General features: G+C 35.9%; 1 protein-coding gene across 1 annotated transcript in view; it reads right to left on the reverse strand.

The window, feature by feature from the left end:
• The window catches only part of LOC114050066 (RRP15-like protein), a 60072-nt gene that overhangs the window by 11165 nt on the left and 27261 nt on the right, over nt 1-21646 (reverse strand). Inside the window, exon 4 of the mRNA XM_027871614.1 lies at nt 18454-18655. Within this exon, the coding sequence (XP_027727415.1) occupies nt 18454-18655 (202 nt within the window). The remainder of the gene's footprint in view (nt 1-18453; nt 18656-21646) is intronic.

Consider the following 21646-nt stretch of genomic DNA (forward strand, 5'->3'; position numbering starts at 1 on the left):
GACTGAAGCTAATAAGATGAAATATAATATGCATAAATATTAAGCATTACACTCTGAATACTTCCACGAACAGAAGAATAAATAAGTAAATTGGATATATAACTAAAAAGTAAAAAAAAAACTGGAAAAGCAACTTAACACCAAAGTAGAAATTTTGAGAATCAAATAGTTTATCAAAACTGAAGTAATAAATAAACCTAGAAGTGGTTTCTTTAACTAATAAAAGAATAAAAATCTCAGTTTAAAAAAAGAGGAAAACCAAATTGTATCATAAACAAAATGAAGAAATAACATAACAAAGAAGAAATAAAGAAAACTTTCAGAAATTACTTTGCCCAATTACATGGTAACAAAACTGTTAACAACCATAGATGAAGTAGATGTAAAAGAAACAAATTATTTAAATAACCCACATCAGAAAAAGAAACTGAATAAGCAATAAACAAACTCCCAATGGAGAGGGAGGAACAGAGGGAGGGGGAGAGAACGAGAGGGATTTACAAGTAAAATTTATCAAACATTCAAAGAGCAATTAATTGCAATATTACACAAACTGTTTGGAAAAAAATAAATTGGAAAAAGGACCCTTCCAAAACCTTTCCATGATATGTGTGTGTGGGGGTGGTAGTGGTGGTGGTGGTAGGAAACCTTAATACCTAAATCAGGGATAGAAAAAGAAAATTATAGACCCATATCCCTGATGTAAAAAATTAGATAAAACGTTCAAAAATGGGTTGCAACAACATATGCATAGCCAGTTCAGAATAATAATTATAAACATAAGATTTTATTAGTAACAAAACCAACATATAGTTGCTGTAAAAAAAAAAAAAAGGCTTTTGACAAAATCCAATACTTATTTCTATTAAAACACCTTAGAAAGCATGGAAATACAGACTTTTCATTAACCTGACAGTATCCATCTAAAAATAAGAGAAACATTATATGTAATGCTGAAAGGTTGAACTATTTTTTAATACACATCTATTATTTAATTACTATTACTTAATATACATCTAGAAATGCTAGCTTTAGTGACAAGAACAAGAAATTGAGGGGGAAAAATAAGCAAGGAGGAAACAAAAGTATTATTTTTTATTTTGCAGATTATATGATGCTCTATCCAGCAACTATGAAAAATCAACTAAAATTAACTGAAACAATACACAAAGTTCCAGGGGGAAAAAAGAGATAAATCATTGGAACTTTTGTATGTTACCAACGAAACCTGGCAACAAAAGAAAAAAATTCATTCAAAATAACTACAGAATTTATAAAGTACTTATGAGTCTACCTACTAAGACATAGAAGAACTATATGACTACAACCACAAACTACTTTTTACAGAAAACACAGATCTAAATAATGAGAAAAATACTAATCATTTATGGGCAGGCCATACCAAGTATAATAAAAATGACAATAATAACAAATTAATTTAATATTAACATATCAATCAAATTACCAAAGGAAAATAACACAATTCATCTGGAGGAACAAAAGATCAAGAAGCACAAGGGAAATAATAATAATAAAAAAGTGGAGAAAGAACAGGAATCTAGGATTACTAGATCTCAAACTAAAGCTAATTATCAAATAGTGAGGTTGATCAGCGGAATAGATTAGGTGTACACAGCAGCCTAAAGTTTGCTTAGAAAACGATACAACATGGACATACAGATGGCTAGATGGAAGGGGGCACTTCCTCCCCTAATATATGTTGGAAAGTTCATGGCACATCTTATACCACAAAAAGGTTCATACAGAGTAATATAGTAAAATCCCAAAAAGATCTTGTTACTTTAATATTTAATACTTTAAAATTTGGCGAGAATTTCTTTTGTCCCTCCTTTTTTCATTTTTAAAGGAAAAGTTAAACTCAAGCTACTGATTCTAACACTGAAAACTATAAAGTCTTAGAGTAGGACCTAAAAGAATTAAGATTATTATCATATGATTTACTACTGGCTGAGGAATTCGAAGAAAAGTAACAATACTAGGACTTTAAACCACACTGGTACTTGCTTCCATCAGATGGGAAATTGTCCTAACAACTAAGTGTAGAAGGTTATAGTGAAAATTTAGCAGGCTTTATGCTTAAACTTTGCTTTAAAAGCAAACAAACAAAAAAACTACACAGATTCTCACTGACCTCAAGCAACCGATATGACTCTGCTGTAACACCAACTGAAAAGCAAACCCAGGCAGGACTTAAATGAAAGCCAGATGCTACAGGACCACAAAATAATATCCTCCCTCCAGCCCTGGTTTTACATAAATATTTAATTAGAATAATATAAGCAGTTTATATCTATTGAAAAGATGAAGCCTACACTTCGAAAAAAAAAAATCGTTCATCAATGACACCCAAAACAATATTCTTTCTGCTTCATAGTATAAAAGGTTTTTGTTCATACACATAGATTTTGGCAAAGCAAACTGAAAACACAAATTTGGGCTTAATTTATTAATCTTTCATGAAACAAGAAATTCATTTCTGCTATGAATGGAAAAATAAAATTAAATGCTAGACAAGCAGCAATAAACCCACTTCTATATTTAGCAATTAATATGAGTTAATTTCATTATGTTTTCATTCCACAAAAAATGTTCATGCTTTTCATTTTTTAAGGTATAATCCAGTTTGCTCTAAATAACAAAAAAAAAACCTGGTTCTTAATATTCGCTAAATCAGCTTTAGTACCCCTTACAAGATTTTACTAAGTACTTTACAGCTACTGTCAACTCTGGCATCAAAATATACTCTGATAATTCCTCTTCAGAATATGGTACCCCCATATAAATATGGTACTCCCTTTATTAATCAAACACTCATAAAAAATAGGTATTAACTACACCTACATTCAACAATAAACATCAATGAGTACAAGTAACAACATAGTACAAAATCCCATTAGTTTAAAATGTGTAGGGGGATGGTGGATCTGAATTATGTGAGAATGCTAATGGTGCAGAGGTATGGGAGTATGTGTGAGGGGCTTTTTTTAATTTCTGTGATACCTCATGAAGATCTTATCCTAACTGCAGATCCAGCAAAATTTTTCTATCAAAGAGTACTCTGTGATTGTTTTCCAATTGCCTTAGATCCTTTTTCCTGTCCTTTTCTCCCCTCTACCTACTTTTAATTTTTGCCCTCCTGTTGCACTTAGCTAGCTTTCTGGGCAATAAGCCCATTCTGGCTTCATTTTTTTGTTTACTGTTTGTATAACTTCCCAGATTCTATTTTAAGTTGACTAAGGTACCAAGAAAGCTACAGAAGACTTCAGTAGATGATACTCAGGGGTGGGGGTGGGGTGGGAGGCCCTGCAGGGTAGGCCAGGATGAAAAACACACCTCCAAATTATATTAATTTAGGCAGTACCTTAAAAATATAAGTATAGATAGACTTAAGATGATGAGTAGAAATTACATGGGACTACAAATCAGGAAACCAGGGTTATAGTCATGGCCATGCTACTCTGCTATCTAACTCACTGCTTCTCTGGGGCTTGGCTTCCTCATCTGTAATGTGAGGAAGTCAGACAAGAACAAGTCCATTCTAGTTCTAAAATCCTGTGACTCTGAGCTCCTAATATAACATTATGTTTAAAATAAACTAACTCTACCTTGTTCAGAATTCAGTACTACTGAAAACATGTTTCTTTTATTGTGGATACAAAAAAGAAAAACAATTGATTTCTACTGTTGCCTGTTCTTTCCCTTCTTCAAAGGGTCACAATTCATGTTATTGTTGTGTGGGTCCTAAGATAAGTTACTGCCTTTCACAGGCTCAGCTTCTCAAAGCTGACTTTCAGAGGGCATCAACTCAATCCATTATTGATGATATTCTCTTAATAAGAATGACAATAGATTGAAAAGATCAAGATACCTCTCTAAAGTAAAATGAAATAGCAATTGAGACAGGTCAAACACAATGCCAAATAAAACTTTAAATGCCACAAATGCTTTGCAGTTCTTAAATCTGACACAGAGTTTGATGTTATGCTGATAATACATCTCCCTCAGCCTCCTAGGAGTGGTTCTTTCATCCAATGATATGTAAGGATAGCTAGGAAGGAAGAACTAGCTTCAGGGATAGTCTTCCCTTTGCCTCTCCCTTAAGAGTCCCTGTTCATACCACCTGGATAAACTGGGAGTCACCAACTTCAAGCTTTTCAGTGAATGGAAGCCTATCAGGACTTACAGTTACAAACAGTCATTTGACTTGCTGCTACACCTTAAGGACATCTGGACTTTTTTCTCTACCCTGCAGCTAAACTGTTTTTTTGTTTGTTTGTTTGTTTTTTTGTTTTTTAAATTTGTATCTCCAGTGTTTAAGACGATGCTTGCCACACAATAAGCAGTTATTAAATATCTCTTCCCTTACTCAATTCAATAAACATTATGTAACTTTTACATGTAAGGCACCATGCAAGGCACTGGAGATACAAAGATAATACCTTATTTTCAAGAAGTTTACCTTTTAGGGCAGGTAGGTGGCGCAGTGGATAAAGCGCCGGCCCTGAATTCAGGAGGACCTGAGTTCAAATTCAACCTCAGACATGTAACATTTACTAGCTGTGTGACCGTGGGCAAGTAACTTAACCCCACTGACTAGCCCCCCCCCCAAAAAGTTTACATTTTAGTAAGAGGACACAATGTGTACACATGTAAATAGAAGACAATTTGAGGAGAAAATACTAAGAAAGATGCAATGAAGGTATTACTGCATGCTATTTTAAGAAAACCCAATATTTTAAAATCCATTATTTGTCAAACATATAAATGAGCATAGAACTATACACATACACACACTTAAAGGGAATCTTTAATTTTATTAAGGTATTTTCTGAAGGATTTTCTCACTAGAGTTAAGTATGTTTACTTAATATAAACAAAGGATCATTAATGACACTTGGACACACAGAGAAACAAAAATCAGAAGGCACTTCAGGGGACATCTGGTAGTTGAAAAGAACCCCATCTTCAGCATCCCAAATAAATGGTCACCAAGTCTCCTTTAAAAGACATCTTATGTTAGTTAATGATAAAAGAAGAATGGCTTGTGGCCTATCTTGTAAATGCCTTAAAAGAAGCATCCATTTTAATTAAGGATTATTTATTTGTATATGACCAGAAGTTGGAATTGTTTTACTATTGATACGTACTGTTTTAAAATTGATTACTATGCATTGGAGTCTGTTATTCATTCCTTAGTGGAATGTCATCCTCCTGATGGGGGAATATGAATGATGAATTAATGCAAGGTATAAAACTAGAAGTAATACAGAGTGTACGGCGAGGTTCTAATCTTTCTGTTACTTTTCTAATTTGAGTTTCTTAAACATGACAATTGGCCAAGGTTCCAATTTTGATCTTATAATAATGGAGACATAAGGGTTGAGTTAACTTTCCTTATTTGCCCTGGTTATTGGCAAGGTAATTTAAAAATTGTGTTAAGATTGATCTTGTAGGAGAGTGGACACAAGAAGGAGAATCTCTATAAGAAGACAGTCTGCTGGACGCTGCTTGAACAGCACTTAGACCAGAAAACTTAATCAGATGATGTCCAGAATGCCAAACAGTTGTATGAGAAGAGACTTCTGAAGCCTTAAATGGACAATTTATTATTACTTTTGGGTCTCTGTACCTGTACTTAATAAGGGTACTGCCCCCTCTTTGATTTGGCAACGAAGGGTCAAAGGACCACAAAGACCAAACTTAAATGAAGTCAGAATTGAGGAGTTCTGACCCTGAGGGACTGAAATGAACCCAGAAATTAAGGCAGCCCTGAGAAGATAGGGGTATCTGTGAAGGAATAGGACTGAAATAAGTGGAGCAAAGTCTCAGTGGACAGGCTCAGAACTAGAGGGAACAGGAGCTAGGGAAGTCCTAGGCAAAAGGAGGATGGGATGAATGCTGAACAGAGTCAAGCAACAGCCCTAAGTACTAAATGGTCTTGGGAATGCCTATGCAGGTTTTCACAGTGATAAGGTAGGAGTTTGCTTAGCAACATGACAGTGATATTCTCAGAAACTTCATGCACAGTATGATCATATTTCTTTAATAAACATTTTTTCTTTGATCAGTTGTAGTTTTTATGTCTTCAACTCTTCTCAATGATGTTTATTTACTGTCACTGGGAATCCAGGTACAGTTTCTTCATTGAATATTTGGAGTTGGGGGAAAGCATAATGCAAAAAGTGGAAAGTGGGAAGAACCAAGATGGTAGAGTAGAAGGAAGCAATGCAGCTGAGCTTCAGTCCACAACTCTCCCAAACAGATCTATGAAATGCGCCAGATCAAACTGTGGTGAAGAAATTCAGAAAAAGTCATAGTGAGTCTTTTGGCCCATGCTGGCAGAGACAGACAGGTCTTCAAAGACTGGGAAGAGGGTAGTGGCAGAAACACCTGATCTATGGAGAACTTAAGATGCTTGGGAAAGGCTGGAAACCAGAACAAAAGGAGATCTGAGACATATACCAGGGCACCTCTAGACCGTACTCAGGAACTACAATGGTGATAGGTATCAAATGACAGCTATGTTGCCTACTACCCAATCCTGAGTAGATTCAGGGGAAGAGAAGCAGAACTGTGGTATTGCCTTTCTGAGGCAAGGAGGTCCTGGGCAATGTACTGAAAAAAGGAGAAAGTTCAGAAGCCAGCAGTAGCAGTGGTGTGGCTTAGACCCCAAGCTTACAGCAAGATCTTACTTCCAGAATCTGGCCCAGCCAACAGAGGAATAGCCAAGGCAGGAAATCCAAACCAAAGGGGGAGCCTGCAATTCTGCCTCTTTGAACCAACAATTTTCCAGCTGGCTGATAAGAGGTGGAGACTATCAGAACTTGATAAACACACAGACCCAAACCCAAGTCAGGGACTTATCAGACCAGGGGAACAGCAATCAAACTTTACCCTGAATCAGACCCCTATGGGAGTACTAAAAGTTTGCAAGTCCTCAGCCTATCCCTATGATCTAGAAATAACGTAATATTCAATACCACAAGAAAACAGGAACAGAAACATCCCAGCCCTTCCCTCCAGAAGTTCCACAGGGCCTAGCCCTAATATCAAGTCCAAAATCACTAAGTGTACTAAAAAAATGGGCAAACAAAAAAGGAAACCCACCATAATTAGCTATTATAGTGGCAGTGAATCTCAAGATACAAATGCAGAAGAGAATGACTTCAAAACATATACAAGCAATCCTTCAGAGAAAAACACAGCATTGGCACAAACTCAACTAGAATTCCTGGAAGATATGAAGCAAGAGTTTAAAAAAAATGTTTTTATAAATGGAATAAGAGTGCTTAAGGGAAAAAAACTGAAAAGAAATGAGAGCTACGGAAGAAAGGATTGGAAAAGGAATTAATAGCTTGGCACATGAAGTTCAAAACCTTGCCTAAGCAATAAACTCTCTGAAATTTAGAATGGACCAAATAGAAACCTTATACTCTATGAGGCAACAAGAAATATTAAAACAAAGTCAAAAGGATGAAAAAAAAGAAGAAAATATCAAGTAACTCATAGCAAAAACAAGTGACTTAGAAAACAGATCAAGGATAAAAAAAAATGTAAGACTCACTGGACTATCTGAACACTATGACCAAAAAAACAGAAGGGGGCCTAGATATCTTAATTCAAGAAACCTTAAAAGAAACCTGCCAAGATCTCTTTAGAACCATAGGGAAAAATGGAAACAGAATCTACTGGTTACCTCCTGAAAGAAACCCATGAATGAAAACTCTAAAATGAAATTTCTTATGAACATCATAATCAAAATCCAGAGCTTCCAGATAAAAGAAAAAAATACTTCAAGTAGCCAGAAAAAAAGAATTCAAGTGCTGAGGAACCACAGTCAGGATCACACATGATTTAGCAGTCGTCACTATTAAGCAGTAGAGAACTTGGAATGTAATATTCTAAAAGGCAAAGGATATGGCTTTATAGCCAAGAATAACTTAGCCAGAAAAACTAAGTATAATTCTACAGGGGGAAAAATGGATTTCTAATAAAACAGAGGACTTATAAGCATTCCTTATGAATAGACCAAAGCTGTGGAGAAATTCTGAAGTTCAAACACAGTAATGAAGAGAAGCATAAAAAAAATACATGAATGAAAAGGACTAAACAAGAATAAACTGCTTACATTCAAATATGAAGAGATGATACACGTGTCCCCTTCGACTCTTATCAATATCAGGTTTCACAGAGGGAGTTCGATTCTGTTATGTTTCGATGATCTTAAGGAAAGAATGGAAAGTAAAAGGAAGAAGAATATGCTAGGGGGGAAGGGAAAGGAAGGTAAGGGAAAATTATCTCACATAATCAGAGTAAACCAGCAAATATTTACACAAACAAGTAAGAGGAGGTGAGGGGAAGTGGCTGACAACTGACATCTCACTCATCTGAAGCAGTCAAAGAACACGTGCGCATGTACACAAATGTCCAAAATCCATTTATTTAACAGGAAAAGAGGAGAGAAAAGGAGAGGAAGTAGGGAGAATTAAAGGAAGAGTAGATTAAGGAGGGCATGACTATTAAGTAAAACAAACTGTAAAGGATATACAAAAATATTTATAGCTCTTTTTGAGATGGCAAAAGATGGGAATCTGAGGGAGTACTCATAAACTGGGGAATGGCTAAATAAGTTTTGGTACATCAATGTGATAGAATAACAAAGTATAGAGTAAAATGGCTCTAGAATCAGGGTTCATATCCTGTCTCTGATGATTACTCCATGTGACCTGATGGTCACCTTAATGTAGGGGGCAGCTAGGTGGTGCAGTGGATAGAGCTTCGGCCTTGGAATCAGGAAGACCTAAGTTCAAATCCAGCCTTAGACACTTGACACTTACTAGCTGTGTGACCCTGGGCACATACCCCAAGTCACATACCCCAACTGCCTCACCAAAAAGCAAAAAAAAAAAAACAAAAACAAAAACAAAAATCCTTAATGTATATTTCTAGAAAATCCTGCAGTTAAAAATAATGTACTGATGTTAGCTTGCACTCAAATCAGATAATTTAGATCTCTAAAGAAAGAGCAAGTAAGGCAAATTTAGACAAAAAAATATTGTTTGGTTGACCAAGACATAAGACTAAAAATGCTTATTAGGAAAAATGAATTAAAGGAACACAATGTACATTTTTCAGCTTCTCAAAGTGGTAAATCATTGTTGACAAGACCTAATCAGCAGATTCTAATATATACCACACCTTCATTTATTTATAGTTACCAAGGAAGGACATATTCTGGACAAATGTATTTTACCAAATAATGAAAATTGAACTCTGAAAGCACCAAAAAGTTAATATATTTCCCTTACTGTCACAAAATAAGAACCACAGTATCTCAAAGTTGGGAGGATGACAGAAGCTTAAAAAGTCCAATCTGAAAAGAAATCCTCTCTGCCACATGCCTAAGAAGTATGTGTCATCACTGTCTCAATGAGGCACTAGGTGGCACAGTGGATACAGCACCAGGCTTGGAGTAGGGAAGATCTGAGTTCAAATGCCACTTTAGACACTTGGTAGTTATGTAACCCTGGCCAAGTCACTTAACCTCTGCCTCAGTTTCCTTAACTCTAAAATGGGGGTAATAATAGCACCTATCTCCCAAGGTTGTTGAGGATCAAAAGAGATTTTTGTAAAGTGTTTAGCACACTGCCTGGCACACAGCAGATGCAATACGAATTATCTTTTCTATCCTCTTCCTCCCCAAATCAACCATACATAAATCTCTCTGAATAATATTCAGCTATAAAGTATAGTATAATAGAAAGAGTGCCAGATTTTTAGCCAGATGACCTATACTAGAGTCTTGTTCTGCTATTCATTTCCCTCCATGACCAATTCATTTATTTTTAAACCAGGGGCCCATATTATTAAATCAACTTATTAAAAGGTTGAAGGGGCTGTGGGAAGAAAGGCACAGTGATACATTGTTGGTAGAGCTGTCAAGTGATTCAATCGTTCTGGATATCAGTTTGTAATTTTTCAAAAAATAAACTAAAATTGCCCATATGCTTTGATGCAGTGATCCCTCTATGGGGCATGCTCTAAGCAAATAAAATAACAGAGACAAAGAATCAATATACATTAAAATATTTGTAACAACTCTGTGGAGGCAAAGAACTATAAACAAAGTAGGTATCTGGGGCAGCTAGGTGGTGCAATGGATAGAGTTCTGGCCTTGGAGTCAGGAGGACCCGAGTTCAAATCAGGCCTCAGACACTTGACACTTACTAGTTATATGACCCTGGGAAGGTCACTTAACCCTGACTGCCTCACCAAAAAGAAAGAAAAAAAAAGTAGGCATCTACCTATTAAGTAACAGGTGAAATACCATGGCTATATAAATATAAAGGAATATTCTTATGAAATAAGAAATTACGAATTGAATGAGAAATTGAGAGAAATACAGGACAAGTTGTGAGAAATGATACAGTGAAATAAGTAGAACCAAGAGAACAATATACATAATGACTTATCTAATGAAAATTAAAAGCTCAAACAAAAAGAATTAATGAAAATGCAGTTACTAAGTGCTTACTACATGCAAATCACTGTGCTCAGCTCTGGCAATACAGGTAGAAATGAAACAGGACCCTCCTCTCAAGGAGTTCACATTCTAATAGGAGGAAATAACACACAGAAGATTTCAGCTGCAAAACAGATGAAAAGGCCCAGTGACCCATAGGCCACAGTGGCAGAGCAGAGTGTAATGCATTTTCTGTAATGGTATTCCCATTTCGAAAAAAAACCAAACCTATTTTAATACTAAATTATTTGATGTCAAAGACTTTGATAACGAGAACTTTCTTTTCTGGTCTCCAGAAGCAATGGCTGATAAGGAGTCTGGAGACCCAGCACATGCAAAAAGTTACTAGCCTACATCTCCAAAAGGATCACTTCCCTGAACGTGGCTTCCCAATCATGTTAGAAGTAGGGCACAGTCTGAAGCTCCTAGATTTACCAAAGAGTCACTAGCAGTTGTGGGTGATGGCAGGGACGGTGGACCTCTTCTTCTTGATGATGACTGCAAGTGTGAGGCTCCTAAGAAGGCTGGTAGTCTGGAAGCACTGGTATTCCTAGGATCTGAGGACACAGAGTCCTGGGATATCTACACTAGGATCTAAGTGGAGTTTGTAGTTTGAGTCAGTAGCAACAGTTTGCTTTAGTTGTTGTATTTCTGCAAATTGTTGCACTGTATTATGTAACTTTATAAAGAGAACTTTACAAAAAGCCTTTGAGAAGCTTACAGTATAATGAATTTTGGAAAGACTTTCCTGTGTTTACTGAAGAGAGAACTAAGGGAAGTAACTAATTCTGAGGAGAAATATTAAGAGATTTTATCATTATCTGATGACTTTAGCACGAGTTCCTCAACAGATAAAGAGGAATCAAGCAACCATCAATATTCTGAGAGTCTGAAGTTGACTGATGGTAATTGGTTCACTCAAAATATCGTAAAGAATATTTTAAACAAAGAAATAATATATACATAGAGACGTACACATATACATGTGTATGCATGCACACACATACACATACATAGATATCTATGCTTATTATCAATAATAACACATTGGGTAATTTTAATATGCTGGAGTAATTTCTTTAGTTCTTTAATATTTTGTGGTTACTTGTATATGCAAGTACAATGGAAAAAGTGGATAAAAGTGTCATAAACTATTACAATTTCCTCAGTTTAAATGAAGCAAAAAAATAACCACAAAAAGGAGGCCAAAAGCCTAAAAAACACCTTGGCCTTGACAGACAAATTTGTCAGCCAAGATCAACAATGGTTTCAAACATAAATTCATTTATAAGATATCATAGACAAGTATGCTAGAAGATTATGAGTAGTATCTCATTGCAAGCAGTGATATTGAGACTTGTCCTGAGTAGAATGGGCTTCTTCAGGATGCAGTTCTTTTTCACTGCAGGTCTTCAAACTGAGGCTTGACGGCCGCTTGCCAGAGATGCTAAAGATGGGATTGCTGATTAGTCTAGATCAGGGATCAGCAAACTACAGCCCAAGAGCTAAAGGTGGCCTACCAGAGAATGATTTTTACATTTTTAAATACAACTAAGAGCCATTCTTTGCTTGCTGGCCTCAATCAACCCATTGTCTAGATAACATAATATATGAGGCCCCCTCCAACTCTGAGATCCTCTAATCAGGAACCCAATCAGGCCCAGATAATCCCAAGTACATTTAAAGAAGATACTAGGAGGGCAACAAACAAATGAAAAATGGAAAAGATCTGTCAAGATTAATATAATAAACCATTTTTTCCAATAATGATTTAGGTGAAAGTCAAACTGGTATCTTTAGATTTGGAGTAATTTCAGTGTCTCTCTATTTACTTTAACCCTTAGTTTCTTGTTCCCAAAATAGTTTACGAATGTTAAATCCATACCCATCGACTTAGTGATATTTAAAAACTGACAATCTTTTGTGTAAATCTTTTCAAATGTTTCAATAGATACATGGTATTCCACACCCTCCACCATACTCAAATGCCCAAAAATATAGTGCTTATTTATGAGTGAATATCAAATAAAACAAAATAAAAATCTACCAAAACTTTTTCTTGAAGATTAGCCTGATGGCAATTTAACTATAGACACCAACAAAAATTATTTCCTATCTTATACCTTACTTGCAATTTGACGTATGAGAAAATGAAGTAAATGTTTTTTTAGTCATTATCAATCAATGGATCAAAGACTTAGAGTCTGAAGAGACCCTAGTAGCTATCTAGTTCATTCCTCTCATTTACCTGAGGCCCAACAAAGTTAAGTGATTTGCCCAGTCACGATAGTAACCAATTTTCTAAGTCCAAATCAAAAGATTTTTCCAATGCGTATCTCACTTATTCCTCCTGATAAGTAACTTACTAGTATCTGAAAGTTAAAAGGGAAAATCCATATTCTAATGGACAGCTACTACACTTTCATTATTATTCTTATTACAATCTTTATCCACCATCTCTTTTCATGATAATTCACAAGAGATCACATAAGTCTATTGTTAATGCCATCAAAACCATTAAACTACTCTAAAAATTCCTATGGGTACTTAAAAAAGTTTCAAGAAACTTTTATCCTCAAAACATTTCTATGTAGATAACACACTGATATTTCATTATTACAAAGAGAGACATTATAGAAACAGAGTTAAGAGGATTAAGGACATGACTCACTTTAGGAGCTACAACTTGTTCTGATGTCAAGCTTAATACTTTTTCCAACTGCCTCTGAGTAACAAAACATACCAGATACTTCCTTCACAAAACCAATATACTTTTAGTAAAATATCACTTTTAAAAGATAATACTCTGTATTTTTCTGCCACTAAGGCTTCTAATGATATGAATGCATGATAACATTGCAGAAATATCTACATACAGTAGTATGGAAAAGAAACACACACACACACACACTCAGAACATATTATTATCCTAGTCTCAGGAGGATTAAGAAATACCTTGATAAACAGCTAATTTTATGAAATAAAAAGCTTTTGGCACATTCCCAGAAAAGTAATCACTCCCATCTGGATCCCAAAAATTTGCAAAGGGTCTCTGACTTCAAATGAAAACAAGCAAATATTTAATAGAAACTCTTTCTTTTGTTGTTCCAGCAGGTACAATAAAGTAAAACTGAAGAGACCAAAAACAAATATATGACACAAATACATATGACCTATAGACCAGGAACACATTCACAAAGAGTAGATGTGTGTGATAAGTAGAAAAACCAATCTTGGGGCCATTCCTCCACAGATAAAACTCAAAGGATATGAAAAAAAGTCTTCAACTCCTAACAACCATATGAAAGAATGCTCAATGTCACTGATGAGAGAAATGCAGATCACCACAACTATGCAGTTTTACCTCATACCCAGAAAATATGCAAAGAGGACAAGATAGGAATAATACATGTTGGAGGCTGCAGAAAAAGAGGCACAATAATGTGCTGTTGATGGAACTGTAAATTGGTCCAAATGTTTTAAAAGGCAATTTGGAATCATGCAAAGAAAGGAACTAAAATGTTCTTACCCTATAATCCATAGATTCCAATGTTAGACACATACACCAAAAATAACAGAAAAAAGGCTCCATATACATCAAAATATTTATAGCAGTACTTTTTATAGCAGCAAAGAACTGGAAACAAAATAGACAGTAGCTGCCCATCTTGGAATGGCCAAACACACTGTGGTACACTAATGTATTGCAAAATTACTGTTATAAGAAATGAATACTATGATGAGTACAGAGAAGTATGGAATGACTCATAGGAATTGATGCAAAGTTAATGAATGAATATCAAAGTATTTATTAAAAACACTTTCTATGTGCCAAGTACTCTGCTAAGTACTAGGGATAGAAGTAGAAAAAGTCAGATAGTCCTTGCTCTCAGAGGAGGAGATAACACATAACAGAATTCAACTGCAGGGTGGATGGAAAGATCCAGAAATCCTAAGGATGCATGAGTGGGGCAGATGGCAAAGCCTATGGGTCTTATGGGTGCCAATGGGAGTTCAGATGGGATTGCTTAGAGGTCTGGTGGGAGAGCAGCAGGGTAAATGGTGATATCCATGCATAGTGGGGCAATGAATGGTAAGGCCTGTATGTCAACCAAAGGTAGAAGATGGTGAGCTCCAGCTCATCCAAGCACAGTGAGCAGCTGTGTCATTCTTCTTGCCTGGTGCTCCACAGAATCTGGGCAGCCCAAGGAGACAAGGGAAAGGCATGAACTGTAACCTTATCTATGGGTTTTTATACTAACCAATCAGAGGGTTGCAATAGGTGAGTACACTAATTTTTCTATTGCCATTGTATCTGGGTACCATATTTCCCAGATATTTCATGAAGACTGAAGTACCCTGACAAGGACTGTAAGAAAGGTTACCTGTGTGGTGAGCAACATATTTCAAAAATATTCCCTCTCAGTGAAACAGCACAGAATAACATCTCCATACCATAAAAGAATTTAATATGAAAACTGACTGGGTAATTATAGTTATTATCACATACAATTACAATAGGTAATTATATCACATTAGCTATTGTACTAGAGCAAATCTAGAAAACTGTGCATAGTCTGATATCATCTATTATCTAGAGATGCCCCAGAATAGGCAGTGCAGTATAATGGATTGGGCTTGAAACAAAGCTTTTCACAGCTAACTTCACCAAACCTCTGTGAGCTTCAGGTAACTTATCTGCGAAGTGGGAAGGATCATACTTTCACTATGTAGCACACAGGATTACTATAAGAAAAGTGTTTTTGCTATAAAGCAATAATAGCAGTTCATTTATACAATGATCGGGGAAGTGATTCCAGAACACTCTCTGTAAGCCATTCTTTATTCTTCGATCAACCTGTACCATACCTCCAACCTAAAATCTCACTGGAGTTGCAGTCTTGTCATAACTAACAAAAGTCTCTCACTGTAGCATTTCTTTATAAGTAATGGCAGCAGGGAGATGAAGGTATTGAGGTATTATGCTCCCAGTGGCAAGGTGTAAACCTCATTAATGCTTGTTGGCTCAAAGTAAAAATACAGGAAAGGGAAAGCTCCAGGGAGGATTCATAATGTTGGTTCATTCTCTTTCCTGGACCAGAGTTAAAGATCCATTTCCTTATATTTATGCATTCTTTTCTTTCTAAAAGTTGCCCTCATCTGGCCTAAAATTTCTAACCCCTAATTCCACTCTCTGACAACAACCTCCTACTGTTTACCTTTCAGTCTCATGGTTCATCTTTCTTCTCCCAACCCATCTTCCTATTCCCAAACAGCTTCACTTGTAAAGTGGTCAGTCATTTGAATGTTTACTGCCTACTACCCTAAAGTTCTTTGACCTTGATAGTCTCCCTTCCACACCCCACTCCTCTACTCACACACTTTTTGCCAGGCTCAAAAGCCAAATTCTCATCCCTGGGTAACCCCCTACTATTCAATGTTTCTATTGCTAAGTAGCTTCTGAGTATTGCTGGAAAAAACGAGTCAATTTTACCTGTGCCAAGTTCTTGACACATAACTTCAACTGGGCCCTAACTTATTGGTGTGATAGACAAACCACTAGATTTGGTGTCAGATAGACCTGGGTTCAAATTCCATCTTGGCCACTTAATTGCTTTGTGACCCTATCAAATTATTTAATGTCTGAGCTTCAGTTTCCTTTTCCATAAAATGAGAGTTGGAACCTATGACCTCTCAAGTCCCTTCCAGTTTTAAATTTATGATACTATGATCTACAATGCTAAACAATCCTTCTCTTCTAAATTTTATCAACTCCTGAAGTCCACTCTTCACAAAGACTGCATTAAACTTTTTTTTTTTAATGGGAGCAGAGGAGTAGATGAAGTTGGAGGGGGGTAAGCACCAATGACTGCACTGGTATAGAGAATTCTTGATGAGGAAACTAATTCTTTCAATGAATACTGTGACAATGTCACAAAAATATTATCCTATTTTTTAAATGAGACATAAAAAACACAAGTAAAACCAGTGAAAATGAATTTGGTTTCTACTTTATGGCTATTATATCAGAATAAAAGTATTTGAGGAAGAAATGAGGGAAAAACTGGAAACAGATGACCCTTAGCACAAGATCAATATGCCTTCATCTCAATTTTGTCCTGATCCTTGATATCAAACCAAACTATACCATACCATGCCATATCATACTTGTGATAACTTGGAGAGAGAATATGGGGTAGGTATATAAGGAAGTAAGATAAAATGTCAATGGTATGATAGAACACAAAATATTTGCTAGAGAAAAATCTGTATTTTATGCCCTAAAAAAAAAATCCCGAATATCAAAGCAGGAACAAAAGTTTCTTTTAAATTATTCTTAAATAAGGGAAAAAAGAAAAGTCAAACATTTAGAAATCCTATCTCCTCACTCCCTCCTTTCTTACAACTCCAAATGATTTTTTTTTACATCTTTCAATAAAAATACCACTGACAAATCTTCAGTCTGTTGCAATTTTGGGTAATGAAAACTATAAATTCTCAAAGGTGATGTTTATAATGACTGTTGATAGTCACTTTACAATAACAGTACTAGTGGGTACCTCTATTAAATAAACATACAATTTTGTTCTTTCTAAATTAAAAAGATCGACAGACTTTAAAAGTTGAGAAATGCTTGCAAAAAATTAAGCCAAATGGTAACTTAATCAAGGAACTTTAAAAAACACTTTGACATTGTGCTTGCATGAAATTCCTAAATGTTCTTTGTGCCACAGAGTGTTTCAGCAAGCTCCATCAAAACATAAACAAAAAACACATGACAGAAACACATGACAGTGTCCTAACCGATTAAAGTGCTTCTTGTTGGCATTAGAAAGCACTTAGCTCAAAGTAGTGGATTAGTGACAGACGAACTGTTCCATTACTACCAAGCACATCAAAGTCAGAATATAAATGCAAATATGTATTTAAAATATAATTTTTAAAAGTACAACTTCTTGGATAGGAACATGTATTCGAAGCACTCATTTTATGTGACTTAGAAAGCAAACTACTAAGGGTCAAATATTTTTATAATAATCAAAATTATATGTATTATGCCTTTGTAACAAGCCTGCAGAACCCAGTTTGTTATTTTAAGGTAAATGGATAAAAACTTCTAACACTTTTCCCTATGTCAAACATCTATGAAAATATCTTAACTCATAATCTAACTGATGAACAATATAGGACAACTTATCATCATGATCTCCAAGAACTCAACTCCTTTTATTTTTCTAAGTTATTTACCGAGTTATTTCCTAAGATACTAAAAAAAAAGAGGCTCTTTTGTGTATCTACTTCTGTATGCCTAAACGAGCAAACTGCACGAGTCTACAATGTTGTCATTTTGTTTTTTAAATAAAGAGCAACGAGAAACTAAGTTGCCCTGTAATTCATGGATCTGAAATCAAATGTTGCAGCTACTTCTATACACCTACTTCTTACTGACAATAGAAGATAATCTCCCTAAAAAGCCAATGAAAGGGTATACAAATTAGTATGGGATCAGAAATCCCCCCCCAAAATGCTAAAAATTAGGAATGGCATTCAGTACCTTATCCAGTATGCTTATAAGTTTGTACTTATCGGTAATAATTGCTAGCATATGCATCATGAATTTACACTGATAGGCATAAAGAGCAAGGAAATGCTTTAAAAATTTGATGCTATAATGTATATATTTCATATCCTTCCCTACTGTCCACTAAGCACGACGGGGAGGGTAGTAACTGTCATAGTATTATTAATGACAATAAGGTTACATTTTCCATTGTCATGGAAGTTCTCATATTTATTACTGCACTAATGTCTTTAGGCAACATGTACTTATTTAGAGTGCCACAAGACAGAGGAGTCAATCTTATCCATTAGTACAAAAGCATTCACTTTAGAGAGCAAACTCTTCTTACCTGTTTATCTTTTGGATTCTGGCCTGTGGGACTCTTGCTGTCTTTGCTTTCGTCCACTCCTCTGAGAACACTAATGAAATCCTTCTTGGTGACAGTTGACATCAACTTTGCACGTTTTCTCACAGAACCTCCAACTTCTTTCATTTTTTCATCAACATTCTTCTGGTGCTTCCGAACAGCATTGAATAACTGCACCACACCCCTGTGGATTAGGCAATCCCCCCATTCTAATTAAGTAATAATAAAAGGCAATTACAACCAGAAAACTGTACTTGGGTGTATTTTCTTTTTTTTAAATTCTAGCTACCATTTTTTCCAAGTCAAAATCTGATGCTGTTAAAAATGAAAATCACTATTAGGATCAATTATGTGGTTTTCAAAGTATAAACATTATGCTGGAATTTAATTTGTATGTTAACATTAGGCTATTCATTATCAACAGTAAATGAAGAGTTATGTAATATTTCAATGGGTCTGTGACTTTCTAGACATGGATATTCTCTATACCAAAGTCAATCACAAACCCCATGTCATTCTTAGTGATTCTTGTCAATATTTTTCCATTTTGTTTAAGGTCTTTCTCTAGATATTTTTTATATTTTATGGCAAACAGATATGTCTATCTATTTACCTGCTTATACCATATGACCAAAGACCAACCTCCCACTCCAATGTTCTCCAGTAGGGTTGCTTAGGAGAACCCATGTACAATTTGATAAGTCTTTCCAATCCACTTACTATGATTACAGAGCTCAGACTTTTGTCAGAAGTGGACACCTCTCATTTAACTAGACAACCTCCTAGCCCCTTGCTGAGACTTTTAGAATAGAGTTTTGGAAATGGGAGGAGTAAGAAATTTACCTCCCCATTCCAACACCTAAGGTGACTTAGAGCAAAAGCACATGGCCATGGTAGACATGGTTAGCCACAGAAAAGAGATATTAGAGTTTCTCGGACCTTGAGTTCCAGCTACCTTTCTGTTTCCTTTTCTAAGTGATGTCAGTGATGAGAGTCATTGAGAAATGGACTTTTTTAGTCTTGGAATGGATACCTAATGGACAGTCCTGAGTCCAAGAGCTGGGCACCAGACAACTGGAGGGAAAAAACCTTCCAGAACAGCATACTTTAAGGAGGATTCTATAGCTGAAGGGCTGCCATGCATGGGCAAGAGATCTGGACCCTGCCAACCCTCCATGAAAAATTAACATAGATTGCTCAGATTGTTATGAGGTGAATAAAAAATACCTGTTCAGTAGTCCTACAAGGGTCTCTAATTTCTGGAGAGCTAGATACAAGACTATTCAAGTGTTTTATATCTCTGTATGTCTTGCTCCCCTTTGACCCTTTTTGTCTTATACATTTTCTCTGGTTGAGGAATTGGTCCATTCCCAATAAGCCTATCATACACTGTGTACCTTTATAAGAAAAGAGACTCATGTGTCATCCACACGTGAGTCATACATCTATAAGCTTTTCTTTAGAGATTTTCCTGGAGAAATCCTGATGAGACATTAACAAGCAAGAAAAATTAAACCATTTTGGGTCAGGTCCCCAGAATTGAATCTAGTCTGTGTGAGCCAGTCACCTGAGAGGATGAGGATGGGTAGGTCTGAACCATGGGGTAAAACACATTTCCTCACTGGTTTCCTACATACAACTTGTTGAGCAAAGTCTTTATTAAATATGTGCTTCAGCTTATTTAAGTCAACCACGAATTTCTGCACCATCCTTTAGGCCATCTCCAACTTTAAGCCTTTGGAAGTTGTAATAATACAAAATTCACAACTTTAGAGCATCACAGGGGACACCTGTTTCAAAAAGATGAGTCTTCACAATTTCAAAGAAATAAATGTGGTCTGTAGTTTAAAGTGCTTGTTTAAATTTTAACTTAAATGTCTTTTTTTTCCCCACTTGAGTGTTTTTATTTCTTTTTCTGATGTCAATGAAATCATTTTTTATAAATCATTTCTGAGGATTCTTCTTACTGGGTCAATCTGTGTCCAAGGGAAATGAGCTGCCACTGCTGCAATGGATCACTTCAGTTACTATTTATGTCATCAATTCCACATCCATAGTAAGTCTTGTATTCACTCCCTTCTCTCTATCCAACTGGTTACTACTCTACTTTGGGTTCTCATCACCTCTCACCTATACTATTAGGCTAATAGGCTCCTAATTGGTCTTGCTATCTCATGTTGCCACCTTTTCCAAACTATATTCCATACAACTTTCCAAGTGATTTTTTCATAAAGCAAAGGTTTGACCATGCCACTTTCTCCTATTCAAAAAACCCTAATGGCTCCCTATTATCTCTAATTCTTGGAATGAATTCCCTCCTCAATGGTTTCTTCCTTCAAGACACAAACTCCATCTTCCATATGAAGCTTTTCTGATCCTCCTCCCCACACACCTTGCTCGTGCCCTCTCCCTCTCAGTACTTTGTATTTAACTACTGTACGTGCATTTGTAATCTTTTTTTACATTCATTCTGTCTATACTATATATGTCTTTGTGGTTTCCCCTGTTATAAATGGAAATGGTTAGCCTGACCACTTTCTCAACATGGAGGTTTTGTGAGGAATTTACCAACTGGAGGAAGTAGTCACAGGAATCTTCTTGATATTCAGAGATTCAGGAGCAGAGCAGGATAACTACATATTATTCCATTTATGTAAATTATTGTCTAGCCAATCCTCCAGCCTTCTTTCTACTCACACACGACATTCTAAGTCTCATCTTCTCATCTTCATGCCCTTGCAGAGAGTATCCTCCACGCACAGACGGCATTCCTTGCTCACCTCCACCTCTCAGAATCCCAAGTTTCCTTTAAAGCTCAGCTCCAGCTGCACTTTCTTTGTGAGGTCTTTCCTGATCCTTCCAGATGACAACATCTTCACTTCACTTTCACACTGCCTGGATATTTATTTTGTTTATATTTATGACACACATGTTGTCTCTTGCATAGAAAATTAAGTTCCAAGAGGGCAGGTAATACCTTCTTTTGTGGTTGCTATTTCTCCAGTTTCACAAATACTTGGTGTTTAATAAATGCTTGTTGGCTGACTGATGGCCCAAAAAAAAAAATCTCTATTTACAAACAAGGCATGGAGAAAGAAAAAGGAGGGAAATCTTTTCCTCAAAAAAGAAAAAAAAAATTTCAACAGTTCCATGAATGAATAAATGGAAGGAAAAA

The sequence above is a fragment of the Vombatus ursinus genome, unplaced genomic scaffold, assembly GCF_900497805.2.
Source record: "Vombatus ursinus unplaced genomic scaffold, bare-nosed wombat genome assembly UNPS02014798.1, whole genome shotgun sequence".
Taxonomy (NCBI): domain Eukaryota; kingdom Metazoa; phylum Chordata; class Mammalia; order Diprotodontia; family Vombatidae; genus Vombatus; species Vombatus ursinus.